The sequence below is a fragment of the Sphaeramia orbicularis genome, chromosome 11 (genome assembly GCF_902148855.1).
Source record: "Sphaeramia orbicularis chromosome 11, fSphaOr1.1, whole genome shotgun sequence".
Lineage (NCBI taxonomy): Eukaryota > Metazoa > Chordata > Actinopteri > Kurtiformes > Apogonidae > Sphaeramia > Sphaeramia orbicularis.
This window is the reverse complement of record NC_043967.1, coordinates 25,992,812-26,015,412: the sequence shown is the minus strand read 5'-3', so window position 1 is coordinate 26,015,412 and position 22,601 is coordinate 25,992,812. Positions and strand designations below refer to the sequence as shown.

General features: G+C 37.8%; 1 protein-coding gene across 1 annotated transcript; it reads left to right on the top strand.

Moving 5' to 3' along the window:
* The first annotated feature begins 196 nt into the window (after positions 1-196).
* On the top strand, positions 197-2,162 carry txnl4a (thioredoxin-like 4A). Its single transcript, XM_030148173.1, has 4 exons — positions 197-344; positions 571-750; positions 1,410-1,513; positions 1,666-2,162. Exons 2-4 carry the CDS (start codon positions 598-600, stop codon positions 1,835-1,837), a joined length of 429 nt encoding a protein of 142 aa, XP_030004033.1. The 5' UTR covers positions 197-344; positions 571-597; the 3' UTR covers positions 1,838-2,162.
* Positions 2,163-22,601: the final 20,439 nt, after the last annotated feature.

Genomic DNA, 22,601 nt, shown 5'->3' with positions numbered 1-22,601 from the left:
TAAAGTCACGAGTTTGTTTGGGTTTTTTTTTAATTCCTCTACACTTATACAAATAATAATATACAACGCTATGACGCTGTTCATTTATAATTTAGCCCATACTTTGGCACATGTATCTTTCTTGACTGGTATGAATTAATAAATAAAAATTGTGTACGCACATGACGTAAAAACGCTGCGTCCGTGCGTCGCTTCGTTGATGACGCTATTCACATCAATACGTCCCATTTACGTTAGCTACAATAATCAACCGTCTCTGGTCTTGTTTGAGCTGACAAACAATATTCTAGTGCCGAAACGGCCCCTACCTTCGATAAATATTAGGATTTATATTGTTTTCAGAGGTAAGTGAAACCGGACAGTTATTTTCCGTTCTTATTAAGCATTAAGTTTATTCTTTCTTTAGCTAGCTACTTTGTTAGCCTATATATTTAGGCTAACAAGCAGCTTAACTGTGTATGTGTGATTAAATTTACAGCACAAAGCCAGATTTTGATGGATGGTCCGTTTACATTAACCCTTCTACTTTTATATAGTGTGTGAAAATGAAGTAATATTTGTATTTTTCAGACTAGGAATCGACAGTAGAAGAGCAAGATGTCGTACATGTTACCACATCTTCATAATGGCTGGCAGGTCGACCAAGCCATCCTGTCCGAGGAAGACCGAGTCCTGGTGATCCGCTTCGGTCACGACTGGGACCCAACATGTATGAAAATGGACGAAGTGTTGTACAGCATTGCTGAAAAGGTACAGCCGGTTTTTCAGACTGAATGTGATGCTGAGTCTGTTAGGATGTCGGCATTAGCATAGCCACCGTTTTCTGTAGAAACACTCCTCAATAGCACCGCCTGCTGGTCTGATGTGACACTGGTTTTCACGTGTTTTCAGGCTCTCCTCCAGCCTATAAAAGGGTCACATAATTGTCAAGGTTATGTTTATTGTTCCACTAAAAGAAATTTGTTATGTAGCAAGGATCACACATGACAAGATAACCTCAATGGAAACATCAGTAATAAAACAGAGTTGGTGCAGAAAACGTAAAGTTCACATTCAGTGACTTGAAACATTAACATTAGTGGATATATTTACGTAAAATTCTTCATAGACAGTACTTTTGTTTTTGACTCTGAAATGCTGCCATAACCAGCACAGATTTATTTTCTGTTGATAAATTGAAGTGGTGAGCATTATGCTAGCAGCTCTCTTTATGGGAACGCTGTTTTAAATGGATATGGTTATTATGTAGTTAAGTAACATACAAAGCCTTTTCTTACTAATCAAGACTTCATACAGCATGTTTTGTTTAATTGTTAACTCCCATTTTTTTTTATTTTTATTTATGCTACTTTTTACGAGATGAGAGTGCGATGAGAGTAAGAATTTTGTGCATGTCTTCATTTTGACAGGTAAAGAATTTTGCAGTTATCTACCTGGTGGACATCACAGAAGTACCTGACTTTAACAAGATGTACGAGTTGTATGACCCCTGCACTGTCATGTTCTTTTTCAGGTAAACTACTCCGTTTGGGTTTAACTCAGTTGGTGTAATATAATAAAATTTCTCATCATGTTGTTATAATTTTATTTTTATAGGCCCTTCTGTGACATTTCAGTGCGTAAATCTTGAAATTTACAAGTGAAAAATGTTTGTTTTGTTTCCAGGAACAAACACATCATGATTGATTTGGGCACTGGAAATAACAACAAGATCAACTGGACAATGGAGGACAAGCAGGAGATGATAGACATTATTGAAACTGTATACAGAGGAGCAAGAAAAGGACGAGGTCTGGTGGTGTCGCCAAAGGACTATTCTACAAAATACAGATACTGAATTTTTTATTTTTTTTTTAATGTCTGTCTATTTTGATCAGTGTTTTTTTTTTCTGACCATTTGTCCTACAACAGAGAGACTTCAACCATAATCTTTTTAAAACATTTTTGCTATTGAAATGGGACAGTATTTTAATTACTGGTCATGATTGCATTATATTATTCTATTTTGTGTTTGTGTGTAAATTAGCCTTCAGTTTGAAATCTTCAAAAAGTGCATTTCTTTTTACAGACTTATTTCCAGGAAATACATGTTACATGAACCATATGCATTGTGAAAATGCCATATTTAAGTGTTGTAATAAACATGGATGGATATTTGCATATTCACGATCAAAGGCAAATCTTTCACTTTTGAAATCTAAATATATGTATTTTATACCGATCTACAGTGATATTAGACCATATTTTGGCTGAATGATGTGCAACGAAAACCATAGTTCAATTTAACCAGACAAATATGTTTCAAAATCTAGAGAATATAATTTGTAGGTTGAGACGTCTCCGTAACTTCACAATACTTCCTTTATAATAGTGTGTTATGCATTTTCCTGCAACTCGGACCCGGATGAGCAGAAGTCAACGAATGATGATGCATATTATCTTTGTCTAACAAAAAGGCAGCTCCTGTGGGTATTGCAGTTGGACATATTGCAGTTTCAATTATACTCTCATTAATTGTTCATCCTTTGACGCAATAGTTACATTTAGCAAAAAGTAAGTATGTTTTGGGTCTACAATTACAAATTATGATAGAAACAAGTAATAATACACATAAATGTGAGATGATTTGTAAAAAATAGTTGTCCTGTATGTCGACAGTCCAGAGGGACTAGATAGGTTCTACAGATGTTATACACGCGCTGTGTCTTCTTATTCTTGTACTATTCTATAAATAAGAACAGTACAAGATGCTGAATTAGTAATGGTTAAGTGAGTTTCTACCCAAGGTTAACAATATTACATCATAGATAGAGACTTTATGAATCCTGAGGGAAATTCAAATATCATCATCAAATGTATTAAAATATACTCAACATATCAGATAAGAGGGGTACAAAGGTTTAATTTTATAATTACCATTTAGAGCACCACAGTCTTAGTGGCATGAATTTAATTTGCTGCAGAAACAGGCTATAGAGCAGTAACAGATGAAGTGAGTCATAACCATACCCACGTATTGGGACTATGTGTGTATTTCCTCATTACTGCCATAAGGTGGAGCCAGAGACACAGTTTCCATCTCAGTCGGCTGCCAAATCGTTACAGAACTAAAGATTCAGAGCCTCAAACTTGACTGAAAATGTGCAGATAAAAGTAGGCAACTTATATTTATAGATAGTATTGTTGATTAGTTGGTTGTAAGTATGTAAAATCCAACACCTAAAACAAAAGGACACATAAATTACAGATGTAAAGTGATATTGGATTTGAAACTGTATGTACAGTCCCTTCCACACAGTATAGGAGTATACAGATTCAGATTAAATTTCCTGTCATTACCCATGTACAAGTACATAGTAATGAAATGCAATTTAACATCTAGCCTGAAGAGCAATTGCAGCAAATACAGGAAGTACAGAATGTATAGTGTTAACAATATCTGCACGATGTACAATGGTATGACGCTTGCAGATATAAGTGATACAGGGTGTGTTGTTCATCATCTTAGTATAACATTCAGAAACTACAATGTACAAGTGGTTTATACGGTGTAACAACAGTGAAAGAATATGTAAACACATCATATGCCCACACATATATGGTAATTGCACAGTAAATGCTGTGTTCTGCTGAAAAATCATTGGAACACACTCACATAGCCAAGTTAACCTCTCCTGAGTGTCATGTCCTGTGGGAAGAGGCAGTTGTTATGTGCTTGTTTTGGCACTTTGTACTCTTTAGCATCTGCCAGACAGCGTTGGCCAGTGTGTCTGTCTATCTGATGAACAGTGGAACAAAATCCTTGAATAGATTGAAGTATGTAACAGTAGAGGCCTGAATGAATGAGTCCTATGCAAGAAGAAAACATTTAGAAATGACTAAAATACAAATTAAAGCTGAAACAAGCGATAATTTGTCTTTGTTTACAACATTTGTCGTTAAGCGTCAGCCCTGGCAGTAGGTATTCATTAGAAGATGATAAAAGAGCTTTAGAGAAGGAGAAATACACAGCACTGAATGAAGGACGAGCAGGGAAAAAAGCAGAGTTATGAAGTGGAGGGAGTGAGACAAAAAAAAAGTGTAAATGTGTTTCATTAATATCCATTAGCTGTCTGCTTCATCAGTCACAGCTCCTCATAACCAGACACCACACACTGCATGGGAAACGGCGTCCAATTTGGTGAGTGATAGATGAGGTGAAAGGGGACAGATTCTCTCTGTCTTGTCTCTTTCAGTGTGTGTTTTTGAAGCAGAGACACTAAAGAAATGGTCTACGGAGAAGACAGCCTGACCTCTGCACCTCTACTGAGTGAAACAAGTTGGAAGTCATCAGGGATCAGACCTCCAGTCTCACAAACAACGGTACAGTGAGGACAATTGACTGGATATCAGATGGAGGATGTCTACTGATCCTTAGAGGAACTAATGCCACACAGTGAAAATACTCCTATTGTGACAAGTACAAGTGTTATCAGCAAAGTGTACTCAAAGTATTCACTGGGCAGTAAAATGCCTGCTGTTGGTGTTTTATTATTCCTATAACTGCACTTGTCTATGTTGTATTTTATTGATATACTGTACTTGTTTTTACTCATAGATTGAAACAGTAGTATAATTTTATTATTACATGTATTTTTATGTCTGTTTCCATCATATTCAGTCATCTACATCCATTGGAATTAATTACATAATTATAGTTTCCAGTCCCAGAATGTGTTATCTTTGTGTGTTCCTAAAGTCATAACTGAACGGGGTGAGAAAGCACTTCAATTTTCTGCTTCCACTCCAGGGAACAATCTACAGAAGGAGCTAAAATGTCAGAGCTGGTCTCTTTGAGTACATTCAAAGTCATTTTACTCCACAACAGAAACTGCTCTAAATAATTCTGTGCAATAAACCGTGCAATAGTCACTGCAATAAACTGTATCCCTATCCAACCTGTGGCATGATCAGCGTATGCACAGCTGCAAATTGTATACAGCTTTATTGAGTTTTGATTTGTCTTTATCTTGATTTTGCACTTCTTTTGCTTTTGTGTGCTTTTGTATTTTGCTGCTGTAAACTTGGAATTTCCCCTTGTGGGACTACTATAGGCCTATCTTTTCTTTTCTTTTCTTTCTTTTCTTTTCTTTTCTTTTCTTTTCTTTTCTTTTCTTTTCTTTTCTTTTCTTTTCTTACATTGTCTTTTCTTTTCTCATTACAAGCCCAAAACAATTGAGAAACCACTCACATTATCAGAATGAAGTTATAATTTTCAAGAAAAAAGTCAATGTTATGTGAATAAAGCCTCAATTTTATTGGAATTAACTCATAAAGATGAGAATATGAGGAACAGTCCACCACTTGAATTAAAATCAGAAATATCGAGCATCTACTCCAATTATACTTCAGTGTAGGCTTCATAAATAATGACTTTAGGACTTAACGGTAAATTGGAAAGATATTCACAGATTCTTTTGTCTGTGTTTCATCATATTTTTAGAAACATAGAAACTAGACTTTTAAAGCATAGATATATGACTTAATTCTCGTAACATTATTTTTTTCTTGAAATATTCTGACTTTATTCTTGTGATATTTTGACCTTTGACCTAACTTTATTCCTATAATATTATAATTTTACTCTCATAATATTATATTCTTTTCATCTTCAGGCTCTAACGGACTGGGGATTTTCAAACAATGAACACAGAAGTGCTGTATGTTTCTCTTACTGCCTGTTTTATTTATTTATTTATTTATTGTTATCAACAATCTGTTAACTTGTTTTCATTTTGGTATGGTGTGTGCTGCTTGACCTCTTGGCCTCTTGCAAAAGAGATCTCGATCTCAATGGGATTTTATCTGGTAAAATAAAGGTTAAAAAATCGTTGGATGCAGTTGAGATGATGCTAATACAGGGGTCAACAAAACAGAACCAGTCATCATTGTTTTTATCTATTTTAACCCATAAAGACCCAGTGTGACTTTTGTGTCAGTTCCCAAATTAATTTTTCTCTCTATTTAACCTTTCCTAAATGATTTATCACCATTTTATTATAATATTATCATCTGCATTTTGCATTCTTTCAGTTAAAATCATTTATTTTCCTATTTTTAATTCACTGATCATATCGATGTTCATCTTAGCTCAGATTAAAGTTGAGGGTTATTATATCAAAAACAGAAAAAACTGAAGAAAGAGTGACCTTTTCAGCAAAATCTACCATTAACTGAACATAAACCAAGCGTGTCCATCCTCTGTCATTGAACCAACTCCATGGGTTTTACTGGTGAATCAATGTTGTAGAAGATGACGGTGTTTCCACGTTCACTACGGAGCCTCTGAACGTCCAAATGGGTTATTATCTGATAACCATAAAAAGATGACAAACTGCATTTTACACCAATTATTTACATGGATTGATAGGATTAATGGACGAACAGTTCTTAAACAGTGTAGATCAGTAGATAATTTGGTCTCCGGTGGATGTTCGGGTCTTTATGGGTTAATGTAGAACCATTAAGTACAGTGCTTCAGTAAATGTTGGATACATTCTACCACTGCAGTCCATACTGTACTTCCACCCATCTCTAAACTCTCTGCTGTCCTTTGTACCACCTTCAGTAATGCTGGGCCGGCTGAGCGTTGGTGGGGAAGAAAGGGGTTGCTGAACAACAGCTGTGGAAGAAGTGAAGGGGAAAATGCAGACAGTGAGTAGAGTTAGAAGGCCAATAACTGTCTCGGCTGCTGCAAAGTGAAAACATTCTAACCACACTTGGCTGCTCTTGGGTAAAAACCACATAATCTCTAAAACTTTTCAGGAACCAGAAAGAAAGAAAAAAATACTGTTTTAACTTGAGTGTCACTCATTTTTGAGACATAACAATCTAAAAAGTGGAGCGAAATGATGACTTCATCATACTGAAATGTAATTATGTGTACACTGGCAGTTACAAATCTGTTTAAAATAGACTAATTCCCATCTTCTTGTTTGTGTGAATCATACTGAGGACCTACATTCAGCCCCTCCAGGCCTCCTATGTCCTTTCCACTTACATTAACCTACAGTCTGTCATGCTTTTGTTTTTGTCTGGGCTGTCCCTGCAGGGCTCATGTACACTATTATTGTGCCATTGGCTTCATATGGAGCATAAGACCAAAGACCGCCTCCACTGGTCCATTATAATTCACATTATCATGCATTGTTGTTTCCTATTACTGTTAATCAGCTCAGCCTCAGGGGGGGAGAAGAGAGGTCTGGACAACTAGGGGTTACTGGGAAGCTCCAGTCTAGACACACATGGAGACGCAGTGGGATGTACAGTGTGTAAAGTCACCGGACTTCTTATGGACTATATAAGGAATATGTACACTCATCCCAGAAGCTGTGGTAATCCAGGATCTGTTTTCAGCCGATAGCGTTTAAATGGATCCCTGTGCCAAGGAGAAGACACAATAGCATCCCTCCATCCTTTTCCCTCTTTTCTTCCCCTTCTCACTTCCTGTGTGGGTATCAAACATGGGGGAAGGGAAAAAGGAACTATTGCCAGGCTGGGGGACCCTACCCCCACCCCTGCAGATTCCCCTTTTGGCACAGATGCAGATTCATGTACAAATAGAGGGTTAACCCAGCTCCTTTGCCCAGTAACAGTGTGGCCACTTTGCCCCCACTCCTCAGTGTCATCCATTTTGCAGAAGTGGCACCTCATGAAAGTCAATGTGAAAATCAGCATGGATCACCATCACATTTCTGTCACTCATGGAGATAAAGTAACAAAAACCAACAACAAACATCACGACTAGTGGTTTCCAACTATTTAGGTTTGGTAGATATGCAATCTGAAAACTGTGGGGTATTTCATACTATTGCAATTTTGCCATAAAATGTTAATTTGTGTGTCTGCATAAGTAGACACGAGCCATGTTTCCACCAACATATTTTAATTGCATTTTGAAGTGTAGCCTAAAGAAATGATGGAAATGTATAACAAAATAGAGATGTACAGCAAAATTATAAAAGCAACTACTGATGAGTGCATTACAGTAAAAACAAGATTAAAAAACATACAACAAATAGAAAAATTCTATGGTCATACAGATGCCGAGTTGTGTCAAGTATCAAGTAATAAGCTGATTGCACAGGAATAACTGGTTGCATTGCACAGTGCTAATGATATTGCATAATGATTAATGATATTGCACATTCCACAAGGCTATAGTGTCTTGAATTAAAGTCAACTGTAATATGCTCATGTGGAACTGTGACCGAAAACTTCCTCTTTTTCTTCATTTATTATATTTTGGATGACAAACTGCAACCACGAAAAGCATTATCACTAATACTGAACATGATTCTTATCTGCTAAAAAGTCAGCTTATTTATTTGCTTGGCTTAAACTCAAAGTGTCCTGTTTCATATGAGGTGAATGTTACACTTCCATCTGTACAAATGATGCATCATGTAGTGTTAATGTTGTTTAGTAGCTACAGAACTAAAGATAGTGCTGCTATAACTTCCATGGCCTTTATTTTCACGAGTTTGGTGGCCAAAATAGAAACAACTGAGGGGGAGAATTCTGGGTTCTAACAGAGTACTGCATATTCCAATAACTGTCTGTGTTGTGTGAATTTACCACAAGGTCAAAATATTAAGTGTAACTACATTAGTATAAAAGTTGAGATGCAGTAAAAAATTATTATTTGGTCTTATCCACAAAAATATTATTCTGAAAGGTTTGTATTAGGTTCCTCGTGACATTTACATGAACACATATCTTTACTTTTGTCTGCTTAGTAATTCTCCATCTTCTCACACTCTTGCATATCCTCTAACTTTCTCATCTCATCAGCTCTGCCTGCCCTGTTCAGTCATATCACCGCCTTTACATAACCAGCACACCAGGGACAGCTATCAAGACCATCTCTCTCTTGATAGTTTTAATTCCTTAATTCCTTCAAAGGGAATCGACACGATGGAGAGATATTCGATAGGAGCAGATAGTTTAGCTCCCTGACGAGGCATGGTGAGCAAAGGCTTATCTCCAAACTCCCTCCGAAATCAAGATTCTATTTATTCATCTGATCTATTTTATTCTTCCTCTAAGATCTTCTCAGTTGTGTAGGCTGTTAGGTGGGTTTGAGTTTTGCCCCCATGGGGAAATTACTCAGAATAAATGAAGTACTGCCTACAGGTTTGTAGAGATTAACCACAGCAGATGTTTCATACAGATAATATGCCGAAACAAACACACACAACGCTTCACTATTAAACTATTCCCCGCCTGCCGTCTTTTGTAGATGCTGACACACTTAGCAGCTGGGTGTGATGTTGGTTTAAATCCCTTCTCTTCCCCCTTTGCGTCTGCCTCTTACTCCACTCAGGGACCTGTGACTAAACGGATTTGCATCTTTCTTCCTGCGTCGTTCCCAAAGGGGAGTCATTTCTCCATCAGGGACAAAATGAGAGATTTATTTACCTTAACAGAGACAGATACCGGTACACAAAAAGGGGGTGTGTTCCTGCTCTCTGTGGTGATGCTGACATTGATGTACTGCACACATGCTGAACAAACACACATGCGATCACATGAGGCCTCTCTCACCTCCATTCATGGCACTCAGCTCCATTCAGAAGCTCCAGGCCCAATTAGCGCCTTCCCAGACCTCACCGGCCTCCTACTACTCAGGAGGTGTGACTCTGAGAAGGGCTCCAGCTGAACCAACAGGACCAGCAAACATACAAACATGTTTGCACCAGATAGCATTGAGAGGAGACCTCCTGTTAACCCTTTATAACACAATGCCTGGCTGTAATGCTAATCTAATTCTAACCCTAAAACCACATCACAAACAGCCTTTATAAAGTCCATTCAAAGGAGAGGGTCCCCTACAGACATTAGAGGACATTTTATTGACGTCCTTTCATGGAGCATTTACAGTAACCGCAAGATGGTCAACCCTAACCTAACCCCTAACTGTAAACCAACTACTCTTACCTTTAAAAGAGTATTACATTCATTCCCCGATGCAGCAACTCCAAAATGTGACTGGAAGCAGATTCATAGGCATAAAATACTGTGCAAAAGTCTACAATATCTCTAGATTTGTTGTTTTTGCAGGATTCAACTGATTACGCATATTTATTTTGCATTTTCTTTTCTTGAGATACAACAAGAAAATACAGGAAATATGTGCACAGCCTTAAAAGACACACAACAAACTGAACTAAATGGGCTCTAAAGGTTAAAGTCACTATACATGTGACCCCTGAACCAATCACAAGAAGAAGCACAAACAGTTAGAAACATCTAACATGTGCTGAATGAAACCTGGTATAAAATGTCAGAAAATTAATGCAATAAATCTCATATTGTCTGAACAAAAGCATTAAAGACACGTTAAGTGCAAAGGGAGGTCACACTAAATATGACCACTTTGGTTCATAAAAACTGAAATTTTTGTTTTTACAGCTGTACATATGTCACATACTGTATATCCAGACTGTATCTTAATATAGATACCGACAAATGCATATGTGTGGTCATTATAACTTTACTAAACCGACAAACCTAATGTTGTCCAATAATATTTGCTCACTAATGCATTAGAAAATTTATACTTCAATATGCACACACAAAAATGACTTGAAAGCTGCAAAACTAAATTTTTTCTGTTCCCCTGTTCCACAAAGAGGAAGTCAAATCCCTCCCACACACTTCTGTTCCACTCACATATTGACAGAAACACAACTTGACACTAATAACACAGTTACAAAATCTCTCTATGTTCTGGGTTTTTCCCCCAGTTTTGATAAAAAAAAAAAGTCTGATGAGAATGACTTTAATTTTGAATGTTAATTTTTACAGTTTTTTCAAGTCGACCATATTTATGATATGTCTTTATCCATCATAAATATGCCAGGTTGATATTCTTCATTGGAAATTGGTTATTCATCAAACCCTGTTTTCCATTTATTTCGACAATATTCACTTGTATTTTCAGTACATCTTGTTTGAAGTCATCATTACTTTGCCTGTTGTGATTAAAACATCTAAATGCAACAGAAGCCTGCTCTAATTTATTTGAAAATGATGGTAAATAGGCTATATCCTATAAAAATTTTGGTTACTTCATATTATTGATTAATTTGAAGTGATATGGGAAAAAATAATAATATACTTTATTAAAGAATGATGGTGAAATGATTGGTATTGATGATGACATCATTCCTGGCCACTTGTTCCAAGAATAAGCTGATAGAAATATATACTCTCTTTAAAATGCTATGATTTGCTGACATGTCTTTTAGGGAAGTACTTTTTTGTGAAATTCTGAAAATGGAAAGCCCATTTTTAGAATATAAACTGTCTGGCGCTACAGACATTTCCACTTTACTAAACATGAAATTTAGAAATGCAGATGCAAGATTTATGATAAGACATTAGATATTCTTTTACACCTAGGTTCACAGATTTACAGACATTGTATTTATCCATTATTTACAAGTCACACTTCTTGTACAATAATTTTATTTAATATTTTGAATTTGTTGACTAGAAGGAGTCCAAGATGTACCACTCAATCACCAATCACAACCTTTTAAACTTGCAATTTGGTTGTAGGTTGTACTTACTCACCACTAATAGCCTTCTCTCAGTCATATCGTCAATCATAACACCTCTAATTGTAGGCTTTGAAAAAAGCAAAATGCTAGAAACGTTACAAACATTAAAGTGCAAATATGAGCTTGGTAAACTATACTTGACAGTTGTTCTGTTATTACTTCTTGTTTTTAACATGTACACATATGACTGTATCATTTGAAGACATCAAATGTGCTACAGTTGAAGGAAAAAATCTGGTAATTAGCTTACAAACTAAATAACAGTGGTCCCAAGATTTAGCCTTGAGGTACACCAGCATGATTATAAACCAATTCTGAAGTTTTATGATCGACATTAAAGCATTATTTTCTGTCTGTGTGGTATGGTTTATTTACATTAAGTGAAAAAATTAACTTGATAACTTATAAATTATTGGAAGGCATCTTTACCAAAACTTCATTATCCAATTTAGCCTTAATTTGCAGTTTGAGCAGAATGAGATTTTTGAAACCCACATTGCATGTGATGTAGTGGAAAGGAATTAGTATTTAAAGGTAATATTATCTTTTGAAATATTTTCATCATATTTTCATTCTGGCAATCTTAGAAGGAGGCAGACCTGTTATTACAGATCTGTGAATGTGTGATTATTTACAAATACCTCACAACTGAGAGCCAGATGAAGGTGTTTCTAATCAAATTAAGTTGGGTTTGTATGGATCTGCCCTATTGTCATGGGCTTTTCTATTGTGACAGGAAAATTAATTGGAGTGAAAAATGATTAGAAACACAACTACCAGATTCATGAGACTGGAAATTGTTTGGCACAAATGGCCACATAATATGAAATACCGGCTTTCTCAGTAAAAGAAAATCCTGTCAAATGCCTTAAAGCTTTAGCCAAACCCTGCTGCGTATCACCAAATCTCCATCACCCCTTCTCCTCTGGCCACCTACATCCCCTCTGTATTTTGCTAATCTGTGCCTCTACATCATTTTTCTCTCCTCCTGTTAAAGTCACTGTTCCCTACCTGCCTCCCTGTGCTGGTACAGCCCCCTCTCTTTGCCTCTGTCAATGTATTTTGCCCTTATAAGGAGAGAGCACAGGCAGACTGTACTAACCGCATGAGCTTGGCGGGGGTGTTACAGGGGCAGGGAGACCACAGCGAATGTAACGGCAGGCTGAGATGGGAGGAGGATGGAGTGAGTGGATGGGAGAAAGGGGGGGGGGGCGGTGTTGAGCGACCACACTTCTGTCAATGACTCCAAATAAGATGACAGAAATAGGCACAAGGGAGGAGGAGGAGGAGGTAGAGGAATAGGAGGAGGAGGAGGAGGAGGAGGAGGGGGGAGAAGACTGGAGACATGATGGTGAGGAGAAGCAGGTGAATATGATTGATGGGGATGCTTCTATGGCAGGTTCACCACTGACGTCCCAGTGATATTTACCTTCCAAGTTGGTTTACACTGATTACATACATTAACACAGCTCTCATTTCCTCCATTCTAGTGTCTTCATGATGCCAGCTCACCAGCTGCCCACATATTCATTGATGTCTAACATTTAGCCAGTGAGAGTCATGATGGGAGAGTGTGGGCTTCAGTGTGGACGTCTGTATTGCAACGTGACTTGTGCTGGCTTTAGCTCTTTCTTTTAATGAGAGGAGATGATAATAAACACCCTTAGACTGGTTAAACTTGGTCATATATTAAAGGACAGCTTTAACACACAGTAATTTTCTATATTTTTGCACATCCCTATACTACAGTGTTGCTAGTGTACATTTCTGCAGGCAATGGCAACACGTTAATTCAGAAAAAGTCTGCAAGATGTAATAAAAAAAAAAGACCAAATTGAAAATATTCAAACCAAACCATCACTATTACCTAAACCTAAAAGCCAGAGGCGATTTCTCATAGACTGCAAGGGAAGCTCAGCTTCCCCTAAAATTACAAAAATTAAATGGTCAAATATGTACGGTTGTGTTGACAATTCATTGACTACAAATGTGTTAGAACACGTTCATCTCACAGACGAGTTCGTTCAGAATCAGCTTTATCACAAATCAACAGATTCGATGTTGTTCACTTCTCATACATTCCCGTTGCACTGTTTTCTCATACGATCTATGGTCAATGCATTTGCCCGTAGAAGCCCGGCATCCATGCACTTCAATGGGACTGAGTGGAACAGTTTTTTTCATTGCCTCAAAACTGGACGGTAATTGGATAAATGCCATGATGTTGTCCCTGGATGCTCGGCGTCTCTGGGGGTGAATGGAGCTGTGGGCGGACCTCTGCTGGGCTGGACGCCAGGCTTCCACGTGCTGATTGGAGGATCAGTCGAAAGGCTGAATCCTGTTTGACTGACAGCTATTTTGAGATCTACTCCTTCACTGACAGAGTTCAGTTTAATATCATCGCTAATTCTGCTGTGAAATCAAGATAGAAACCACTCCAAAATTACTTGTTCATTTCTTGCACTGTAAATAAAACACACTCATTGTACTTCCTTGTTTCAATTTAACATAATTTCAACGTTTTCTTGTTTAGTTGGTACGATAAGGTCACTGACCATTTTCTTAAAAAGGAACGGAGGGCCGAATTTATGTTTAATTAACTTGACTTTTTTTTTTTTATGTAAGCTGACAATGAGCTTCCTCTCTCTGAAAGACGAGCAGCCGCCACTGCTAAAAGCCTACTATCACTAGAAAAGTCCAGAACTCTTTATATCCACCAGTGATGCTAACCACATGACTCCAAAAATGGCTTATATTAGCATATCTCATACATAACCTTTTGTTCTTGCAACAAGTCTGCAGGGTTTGTTTTGTTTCCTTGTGTCTGTGTGGGTTTACTCCCACATTGCAAAGACATGCATCTACTGTATATGCACGTATATGTCAACTCTGCAAAAGATAAATTGCTAGAGAAAATGGATGGATGGATCATTATCTTTGCATAGCACAAAACATGTCAACAAACACAATAATAGAATAGACTGACTGTGGACGATGTGTTAATGACCAACCAGCATTAGAAAATACTCTGAATGGCAGATACGGGCTGGAGGATTAATGACATAAAGTTCCATAAATAATGCCACATGATATAAAAATAATTGCTGCATCCCCGCTGTGACAGTGCTATAGTTGTGGATTGTAAAATTTAGACATGAAAACAATTAGGTAAATGTATGTAACTTTTTTTATTTTAGTCTTTTCCCTGACAGTTCATCGAATCCCTACATTGCTTTTGTGTCTGAATCAAACCACTTTATTACATCCACAGCCTTTTTTAATGTTATCAACAGTATAGATAGATAGATAGATAGATAGATAGATAGATAGATAGATAGATAGATAGATAGATAGATAGATAGATAGATAGATAGATAGATAGATAGATAGATAGATAGATAGATAGATGTACTTTATTTATCCAGAGAAATTACAGTGTAGCAGCAGCATGACACACATTCAATAACAATATAAAACCACAGCAAACATGAGTAAAGAGAAATAATACATAGGAGCAAACACTATACACTGTACACTATACATTAGAAGTATAAAAAGATCTGGGTAGGCTCTGGATAATAACTGTAATGTGCTGAAATAGAACTGTAAGGTGCATGACAAGTTGAAAAACAGGCTGGAAAAATGGTTTGTATCTTTTTTGTATTATGTATCTGCAAATTTTGTGTAAACACACCATTTTGAGAGTGAATGGAAATCATTTGGGTATGAGGACGTGTTGGATTATGAAAAGATTGTGATTAGGTCTCAAGGATAATATTACATGATGACCATGAAGACAGATAATCAAGACACCAGACCAGTCTCTGTCAACCTGTACTGTCCATTTTCTGCTGAGTTCAATTTTATGATTTATTATATGGCATGTGAAGAATGTGGCTGCATTTCCCTTGGTATGAACAGCTCCTATGTGGATGTCAAATTCCACCCCAGCAGGATACTGACCCCGAAAGCTACAATATCACCTCTGAGTCCAAAGCATGAATTCCTTTTGGAATTATGTTTCAATAAAGCCATTTTTCCTATTTGGTGTAAAATTCTTCAAAGGGGTCATATTTTGCTAAACCCACTTTTATTAGTTTTTGGTACATTTATTTGTGTATTTGGACCCAAATAGTTCAAAAAGTCTGAATTTGAACCCTCCAGGTGCTGCAAAGCTATCTTTATATTCATTTTGGCAAAAATCGAGTGGATTTCTACAACCTGTTTTAATTCCTGCTTAATTTGTTACGTTTTATAAGTAGATGCGTCATGACATTTACACATATGAGGTCAAGATTTCAGACAAACAACAGCAGCAGTTTTAGTCCATTCTGAAAATATGTCTAAACTTCAAGCCAATTACCAAAAATGTACAGTTGTTGGTTGAACAGGACAGAGCAGCACAGTCAACAACCTGGAGGGGATGGGGTGTGAAGTGGCTCATTTGCATTTAAAGGGCCAGCGCTCAAAACGACCTTTCTGGTGTCATTACTGAGAAATAGGGTTGAAGGTGGACCTGTGGAGTTGAATTAATGAAGAATTCAGACCCAAGCATAGCATTTACAGTTTATGAAGACCACAGGGAAATGTTTTAAAATGCATAATTCCAATTAAAAAAGCAAAACATCACTCCTTTAATGTGCCCAATATGACTTCCTCACCTTAGCTGCTGTTGTGTTTCCATGGTTCATGCTACTAGTGCACTTTACTTCTCCTCATAATTCATAAAGCACAGCCTAATAGAGACTAAATTCATCTCAGAAACCACAAGCAGGCTCACTCATTCATGCAAGGCCAAGCAAGATAGGACAATTGACCTAAAAAAATAATAGACAGTATATAAATAATCCAAAGTGCTCCACCTTACACTGTACGGCAATAACGCTCAGGTATTAATATTTCAGTAAAAAAAGATCTCCATATGGCTCACGCTCATAGTTCTGGTGCTTGAAGAGGTGGTTTGAAACGGCCTGAGTGCTGTTTTATTCAGCTTATCACCAAAAAGAGAAAAATTATTAATACTTGAAGCCCAATTTGATCAAATAAAGAAAGAACATTGGGGATTATCCCTATTATCTGATGCACAGCTTGAAACCTCAGTGAAATAGACCAAGTTAATGAATTGCAAAGTGATCATTACTTTATATTTATCCACTGTGTAACTATACGAAGTCAGTTCCTCTGGAGGCAAACTTTCCCCAGAAGCTTATGCAAATGACTTACTCACCATCCTCCCTCAGTATCCTTGGATACGTGTTTATTCATTTTCGTCTCCTTTACTGCAGACATCTTTCAGAGCATCACCCACATCAGGTGATGATCATGTGTCTCAGCTGGTGTCTGTGGTATCTGCTCTTTAACCAGACACACATGCACACGGGTACATGCAAACACAGGAAAACAGAGGAGCGAGCCAAGCCCTTAGCTATGAGCTGAATTTCATGGTGTGGTGAGATGAGCGGGTTCAGTTGGTCAGTAGGGTTCAATACAAGGCCTTACGTCACAGATGATGTTTATTCACAGACAACAAGCAAAAGTCAGCCTCCCCCCTCTCTGTGGTTTCTAAGAGAACATCTGCTCTCGTGCATATTTGACTCATTATGGGTGGTGATGCTTGCTTGAAGTGTGAAACTGGGGTAGTTTGTTGTTTGAAAGCTTTCCAAAGTCGGATGCTCTCTCTGAGTTAATGAATGATGTCACTCTGTCAGAAATCAGAACAGTGACATTTATCTGAGAGGCAAAACTGAGCCAATCAGGTCATAAACCTATTTTCATGCACTAACTGGTTCAACAAAACCCAGGAAGCTCAGTCCAGTCGCACATTAACTGTGAGGACTTTATTTTTCAACATGAACAAAATAAATCCTAATTAGATTAAGATGTCTGGATTGAATGAGGTGCTAGATTCATCCCACGGTTGGTGCCCACATTGACAGTAACAGTATGAGTTGTACAACATCACTATAATGAGTCCCTTACCAGTGTTATAATAACTTCCCACATCCACTGACTTTGTGTGTGAAATACTCTATGACGTTGGTTCTCTGTTTCATAACCCCATCAGAGATCCATATGGAGGGAATTCCTGTCCCAACTTAAATTAAACATGAAAATCCACATCATCATCACACAACAACAGCTCTATGATTGAGTTTCTCAGCAGGGCACTGATTTCCGCAGCATCATGTTTTATCGTCTCAGTGTAATGATGGTATAATCTCTATGGAACTTTGCCATAATTCGGATTTAGTCTTTATTACTGTCTATCTAGCATGCATTTCAATCAGCAGGTTCATATCCAGAGTTTTCAAAGTGTTTTGTGTCACCAGGAGGTTGTGATCCTATAGTCTGATGACGGCAGCTCATCTGAGTGTTCAGTAATGCACAACAGGATTTGGTGATGTGAAAGTAACAGTCAGAAGACCTACTTCTCAGACATAACCACAAAAACAGGAAATCCAAGTCGTGTTTCAATGCTGCATTTGAGCCTTTTTTGTTTAGTGACAAATGTGATGCTTAGTGTTTTTTTTACTGAAGAAAACTAAAGCTACTGTAAGTAATAAGTAACTAATGATTTCAATAAGAAAATATCCATAGACCAAACAGATACAAAACATTTCCGAACAGAATCTCTTCTAAGTGATAGATGATTGATTAGAAATAGGTAGAGGCTAAAACAACCAGTTATTTTGTTATTTTAAAGACATTTTGTCAGTGGGATTACTTTTAAACTTAGTTAAATTTGGATTTCATGAATCTGGGCATAAATACTAAAATGAGCAAAACATTGACCACTGGGTAGAATTTCCTCTAATATGGGGCCAATAAATAATGTTATTCAGATCCATAGCAGACATTACATTGCTGTTTTCGCTACTTAAACCTGTTGTGGTTGATAGTTTGTAGCATTGTCGGCTAAATTCCGCACAATTAACTCTCAGCGTATTGTTATTCAAATGGTCTGTTAACATCAAACAACTAAAAGTATATCATGAATGAATTTTTCCACCATGCATAATTTTGTACGACTTAGCCCTGTTTACATTCTCCTCTTTGCTTTTTTTTTTTTTTTTACTACATCAGAACACTATTGATGACAAAACTCCTCCATGTCTGATAAGAGCCAGAAAAACATGTCAGAAATTAATTCACCAGAACACTTGGTACCCTCAAACTTCCTTCTTTATTTTAGCAGCAATTTAAGTAAAAGCAGAAACCACTTTGGAGCCAGCTGCATCATTCAACTAGTCACATTCATGGGGAAAGTGTCATTGTCTGCTACTTCAACCAAGAAATCTGTTTAAATATTAATAACAGGGAAACAGTAGCCAGAGTTCATCAACTGAACTTCTCTCTGTGACATCAAGTACAGTCACGTAGCTGGATTATAAAAGGGTACATGTCTTCCTAACCTGAGTCTGCCCTAAACTTGGCTCTAATGTGAGCTGTGGTAGAATACAGTACAGTATGGCCACATTTGGTCTCCAGCTCCATTACTCTGGTCCAGTCCCCACTGGGTGGGCTGCCACACAGCAGGGCACACACTGCCCTGGGTATAAGACCACCAAACAATAGACATTCTGTTCCCTTCCACACACACACAGAATGGCGATTTAGGCATGGCTCATTTAATCGTGGCCTTGTGTCCAGTCTATGACCCTGAAGTAAGAGTCCCCAATGGGAGTTTTCACCATCCTAAATTCTTACTGAAAGACAGAGAAGGAGAGGACTAGGACATACACTGTCATTATTAGTCTATGTATAATATCACCATTGGTATAGTTGTAACATAAAGAACTGTTAAGTCAAAATGATAACACAACGTCTAATTAATAAGGAAGTATGTTCTTGTTTGTGAAAGCATGCTAATGCAAACATGACTGAAACATGTATCCCCAGTAAGTAATTTTTTATCCATTTCCACCATCAAAAACTTGGTACTGGTTCTGGTCTGGAGTACCAGTTCAACTCAAGCATGCTAAACCTGCTGACTTTGTGAGACCATGTTACTCTTCATTCATTATGGGGAACTATCACATGGCCACATCAACACAACACATGGTAGGTCTGTGTTCCATTATTTTGACAATGTAGGGTCACAGTTTTTTCAAGGTGAGTCGTCATTTACTCTTCAGACCTATGGTGTGGACCCTTAGCATGACTTGCCAACTGTCAAACAACCAACCAAGCAAAAAGTGAGACCAATGCAGTGTCAAAATCTGCAGTAATTTGAACATCCAGTGATGGGTGGCTCCAAAATGGAGGTGATCGCCCAACACCCATGTTACAATTGTCAACTTTAGAACTGAAATGAATATGATCAGAAGCCTGGCACAAAAATGGTTTTTGATGTCTTGTTCATTTCTCTGTGATAACTGTAAGGGGGACGAATATTGACATAATTCAACATTTAGATTATCCAAAGCAAAATGTTATACATCATTAAAGCCACTGTGATTGACAGGTGAATGCTATCTGTATTCTCTGTCCTATTTAGGCTTTAATGTTCAACATTAGGAGCTCTCATTTGTTGAACACAATTTGTTAACAGGCAGACTTGCTGTAGTTGTGTTGAAGGAGTTACACTAACCAGACCATCAGAGAATACTGTTGTGAAGTTTACCTATGCTTAGTTAAAATAACCAGCATGTCTCAGCTGCATTGACTGATGTTAGCAATAATTCATATTGAGTTATATAATGGGCTGTCAGCTAGCCTGCTAATTAGCACAGGTAGTCATTATTAGTGTGTTTTGACATTACTGTTTTTAACCACGACTGTACATGTTAACATTTCATAAGTAGCTCCAATTACTTGATGGTATTTATTATTAGACTATTAATAACAAGTGGATGTGGTTCTGTTTTCAGTAAGTTCTGGTTTTATCACTCGCTGTTCCCCAAAAATGGGTGATGTCATGGAGGGTTTGTCCACTATTTCTATGCAGTGTGTACTATCATTATGACTGAGCAGTCACTGCTCAAGATAGCTTGATGAGAATTAGTTATAGTGCAACATGACAATATGTTTCATCCTTTTGCTTCAGTTTTAACCAGTGGCGGCTGCTCGTCTTTCAGACAGGGGAAGCTCATTGTCGGCTTACATAAAAAAAAAAAAAAAAACAACAAAAAAGTCAAGTTATTTAAACATAAATTCGGTCCTCCGTTCCTTTTTAAGAAAATGGTTGTATCGTACCAAGTAAACAAGAAAACGTTGAAATTATGTTAAATTGAAACAAGGAAGTACAATGAGTGTGTTTTATTTACAGTGCAAGAAAGGAACAAGTAATTTCGTAGTGGTTTCTCTCTTGATTTCACAGCAGAATGCGCAACGGTATTAAACTGAACTCTGTCAGTGAAGGAGTAGATCTCAAACTAGCTGTCAATCAAATGGGATTCAGCCTTTTGACTGATCCTCCAATCAGCATGTGAAATCCTGGCGTCCAGCCCGGCTGATCTCTGCCCACAGCTCCATTCACCCCCAGAGATGCCCGGCGTCCGGGGGCGGGACAACATTGTGGCATTTATCCAATTACCATCCAGTTTTGAGGCAATGAAAAAAACTGTTCCACTCAGTCCCATAGAAGTCCATTGACGCTGGGCGTCTACGGGCAAATGCACTGAGCAGAGATCGTATGAGAAAACAGTGCAACGGGAATGTATGAGAAGTGAACAACATCGAGTCCATTGGTTTGTGATAAAGCTGATTCTGAACAAACTTGTCCTTGAGATGAACGTGTTCTAACACATTTGTAGTCAATGAAATGTCAACACAACCGTACATATTTGACCATTTAATTTTCGTAATTTTAGGGGAAGCCGAGCTTCCCTTGCAGTCTATGAGAAATCGCCACTGGTTTCAACCCTAAATTTAACAAGGAAAAAAGACTTGTTGACATTAAAAATGTCTTTTGCAAGTGTCCTGACCAAGACAGCAGCCGCAGAAGGTTACAGAGGACAGAAATTTCAGCCATTCATCCACCCTAAAACTACATAAAACAGAAAATAAAACTAAGTACTAAAAGCATATGACATGACCAATTTCATGCCCATACTGAAGCTTAGGATTTGTCTGCATGCTAGCTATGTTTTCTTTTTCCTTTAATTGCAGTCACACATTTTTGTTTATCTTTTTTGATCGTGGTAATCCTGCTTTAGCTATAGACTGGAGAAGTATTGGTGCCATTCTGGAACCACTTTTCCTGACTGTTGAAATATAAAAACTGGTTTAAAATTGCATTGAAGGGTCCGTCTCCAACCCAGTGAACCGCTTCAGTGTGAAAAGTGTTATTTGAGCAATATTAAGGAGGACGTGTTCAGTGTTACAACTATGAAAGTCTGTGGGGCAAACTTTAAGAGATCCTGTGGATTTTTAGCTTGTGGGTGTCCACTAAACTGATGGATTTTAACAGGTTAAATTGTTCAAGTGTAAAAATATTCATTATGTGCAGTGTTTCACAAATGTCAGTACGTACTTTGTTTGCGCTGTTTGCTCTGACAGTAAATATAAACACCTTCACGCTGCCCATAACCACATATAATATGAATTTCCTTCCCCTCTGTAGCAGCTCTGAAGCAAATGATGCTCACAGTCACCCACATGATTTGCAAAAATACCCCGATGCACATCCTTACTCACCATGATTCACTTTCACACTGTGTGGACAGAAACAAGTCACTCTGCTGCCGAAACAATGTCAAACACAATACAACTCTGCACCACAAACAGCAGCACACACACAAACAGAGCAGTGTGCCCCCTCCTCTTATTGCCAGCAGGCTTGTGGGAGATGTTAGTCAAAGGGGGAGGGGGGTGTTATGAGGACATGCTGAGTGTATATATGTGTGTATGTGTGTGTGTGTGTGTGTGTGGTGGTGGTGGGGGTCTTTGTGAGTGAGAGAGGTAGGAGGAGAAGGGGAGTGGGAGGGGGGACATAGTGTTCTATTTCTCATAGACCAACAGCTGCTGTCTTTAGTGCAGAAAGAGAGAGAGAGA

Bases quoted from the DNA above. Each gene is read 5' to 3' on its own strand.
- txnl4a (XM_030148173.1), top strand. From the start codon at position 598: ATGTCGTACATGTTACCACATCTTCATAATGGCTGGCAGGTCGACCAA. The intron at 751-1,409 runs GTACAGCCGGTT...TCATTTTGACAG, and splicing joins TGTACAGCATTGCTGAAAAG to GTAAAGAATTTTGCAGTTAT. The intron at 1,514-1,665 runs GTAAACTACTCC...TTTTGTTTCCAG, and splicing joins ACTGTCATGTTCTTTTTCAG to GAACAAACACATCATGATTG.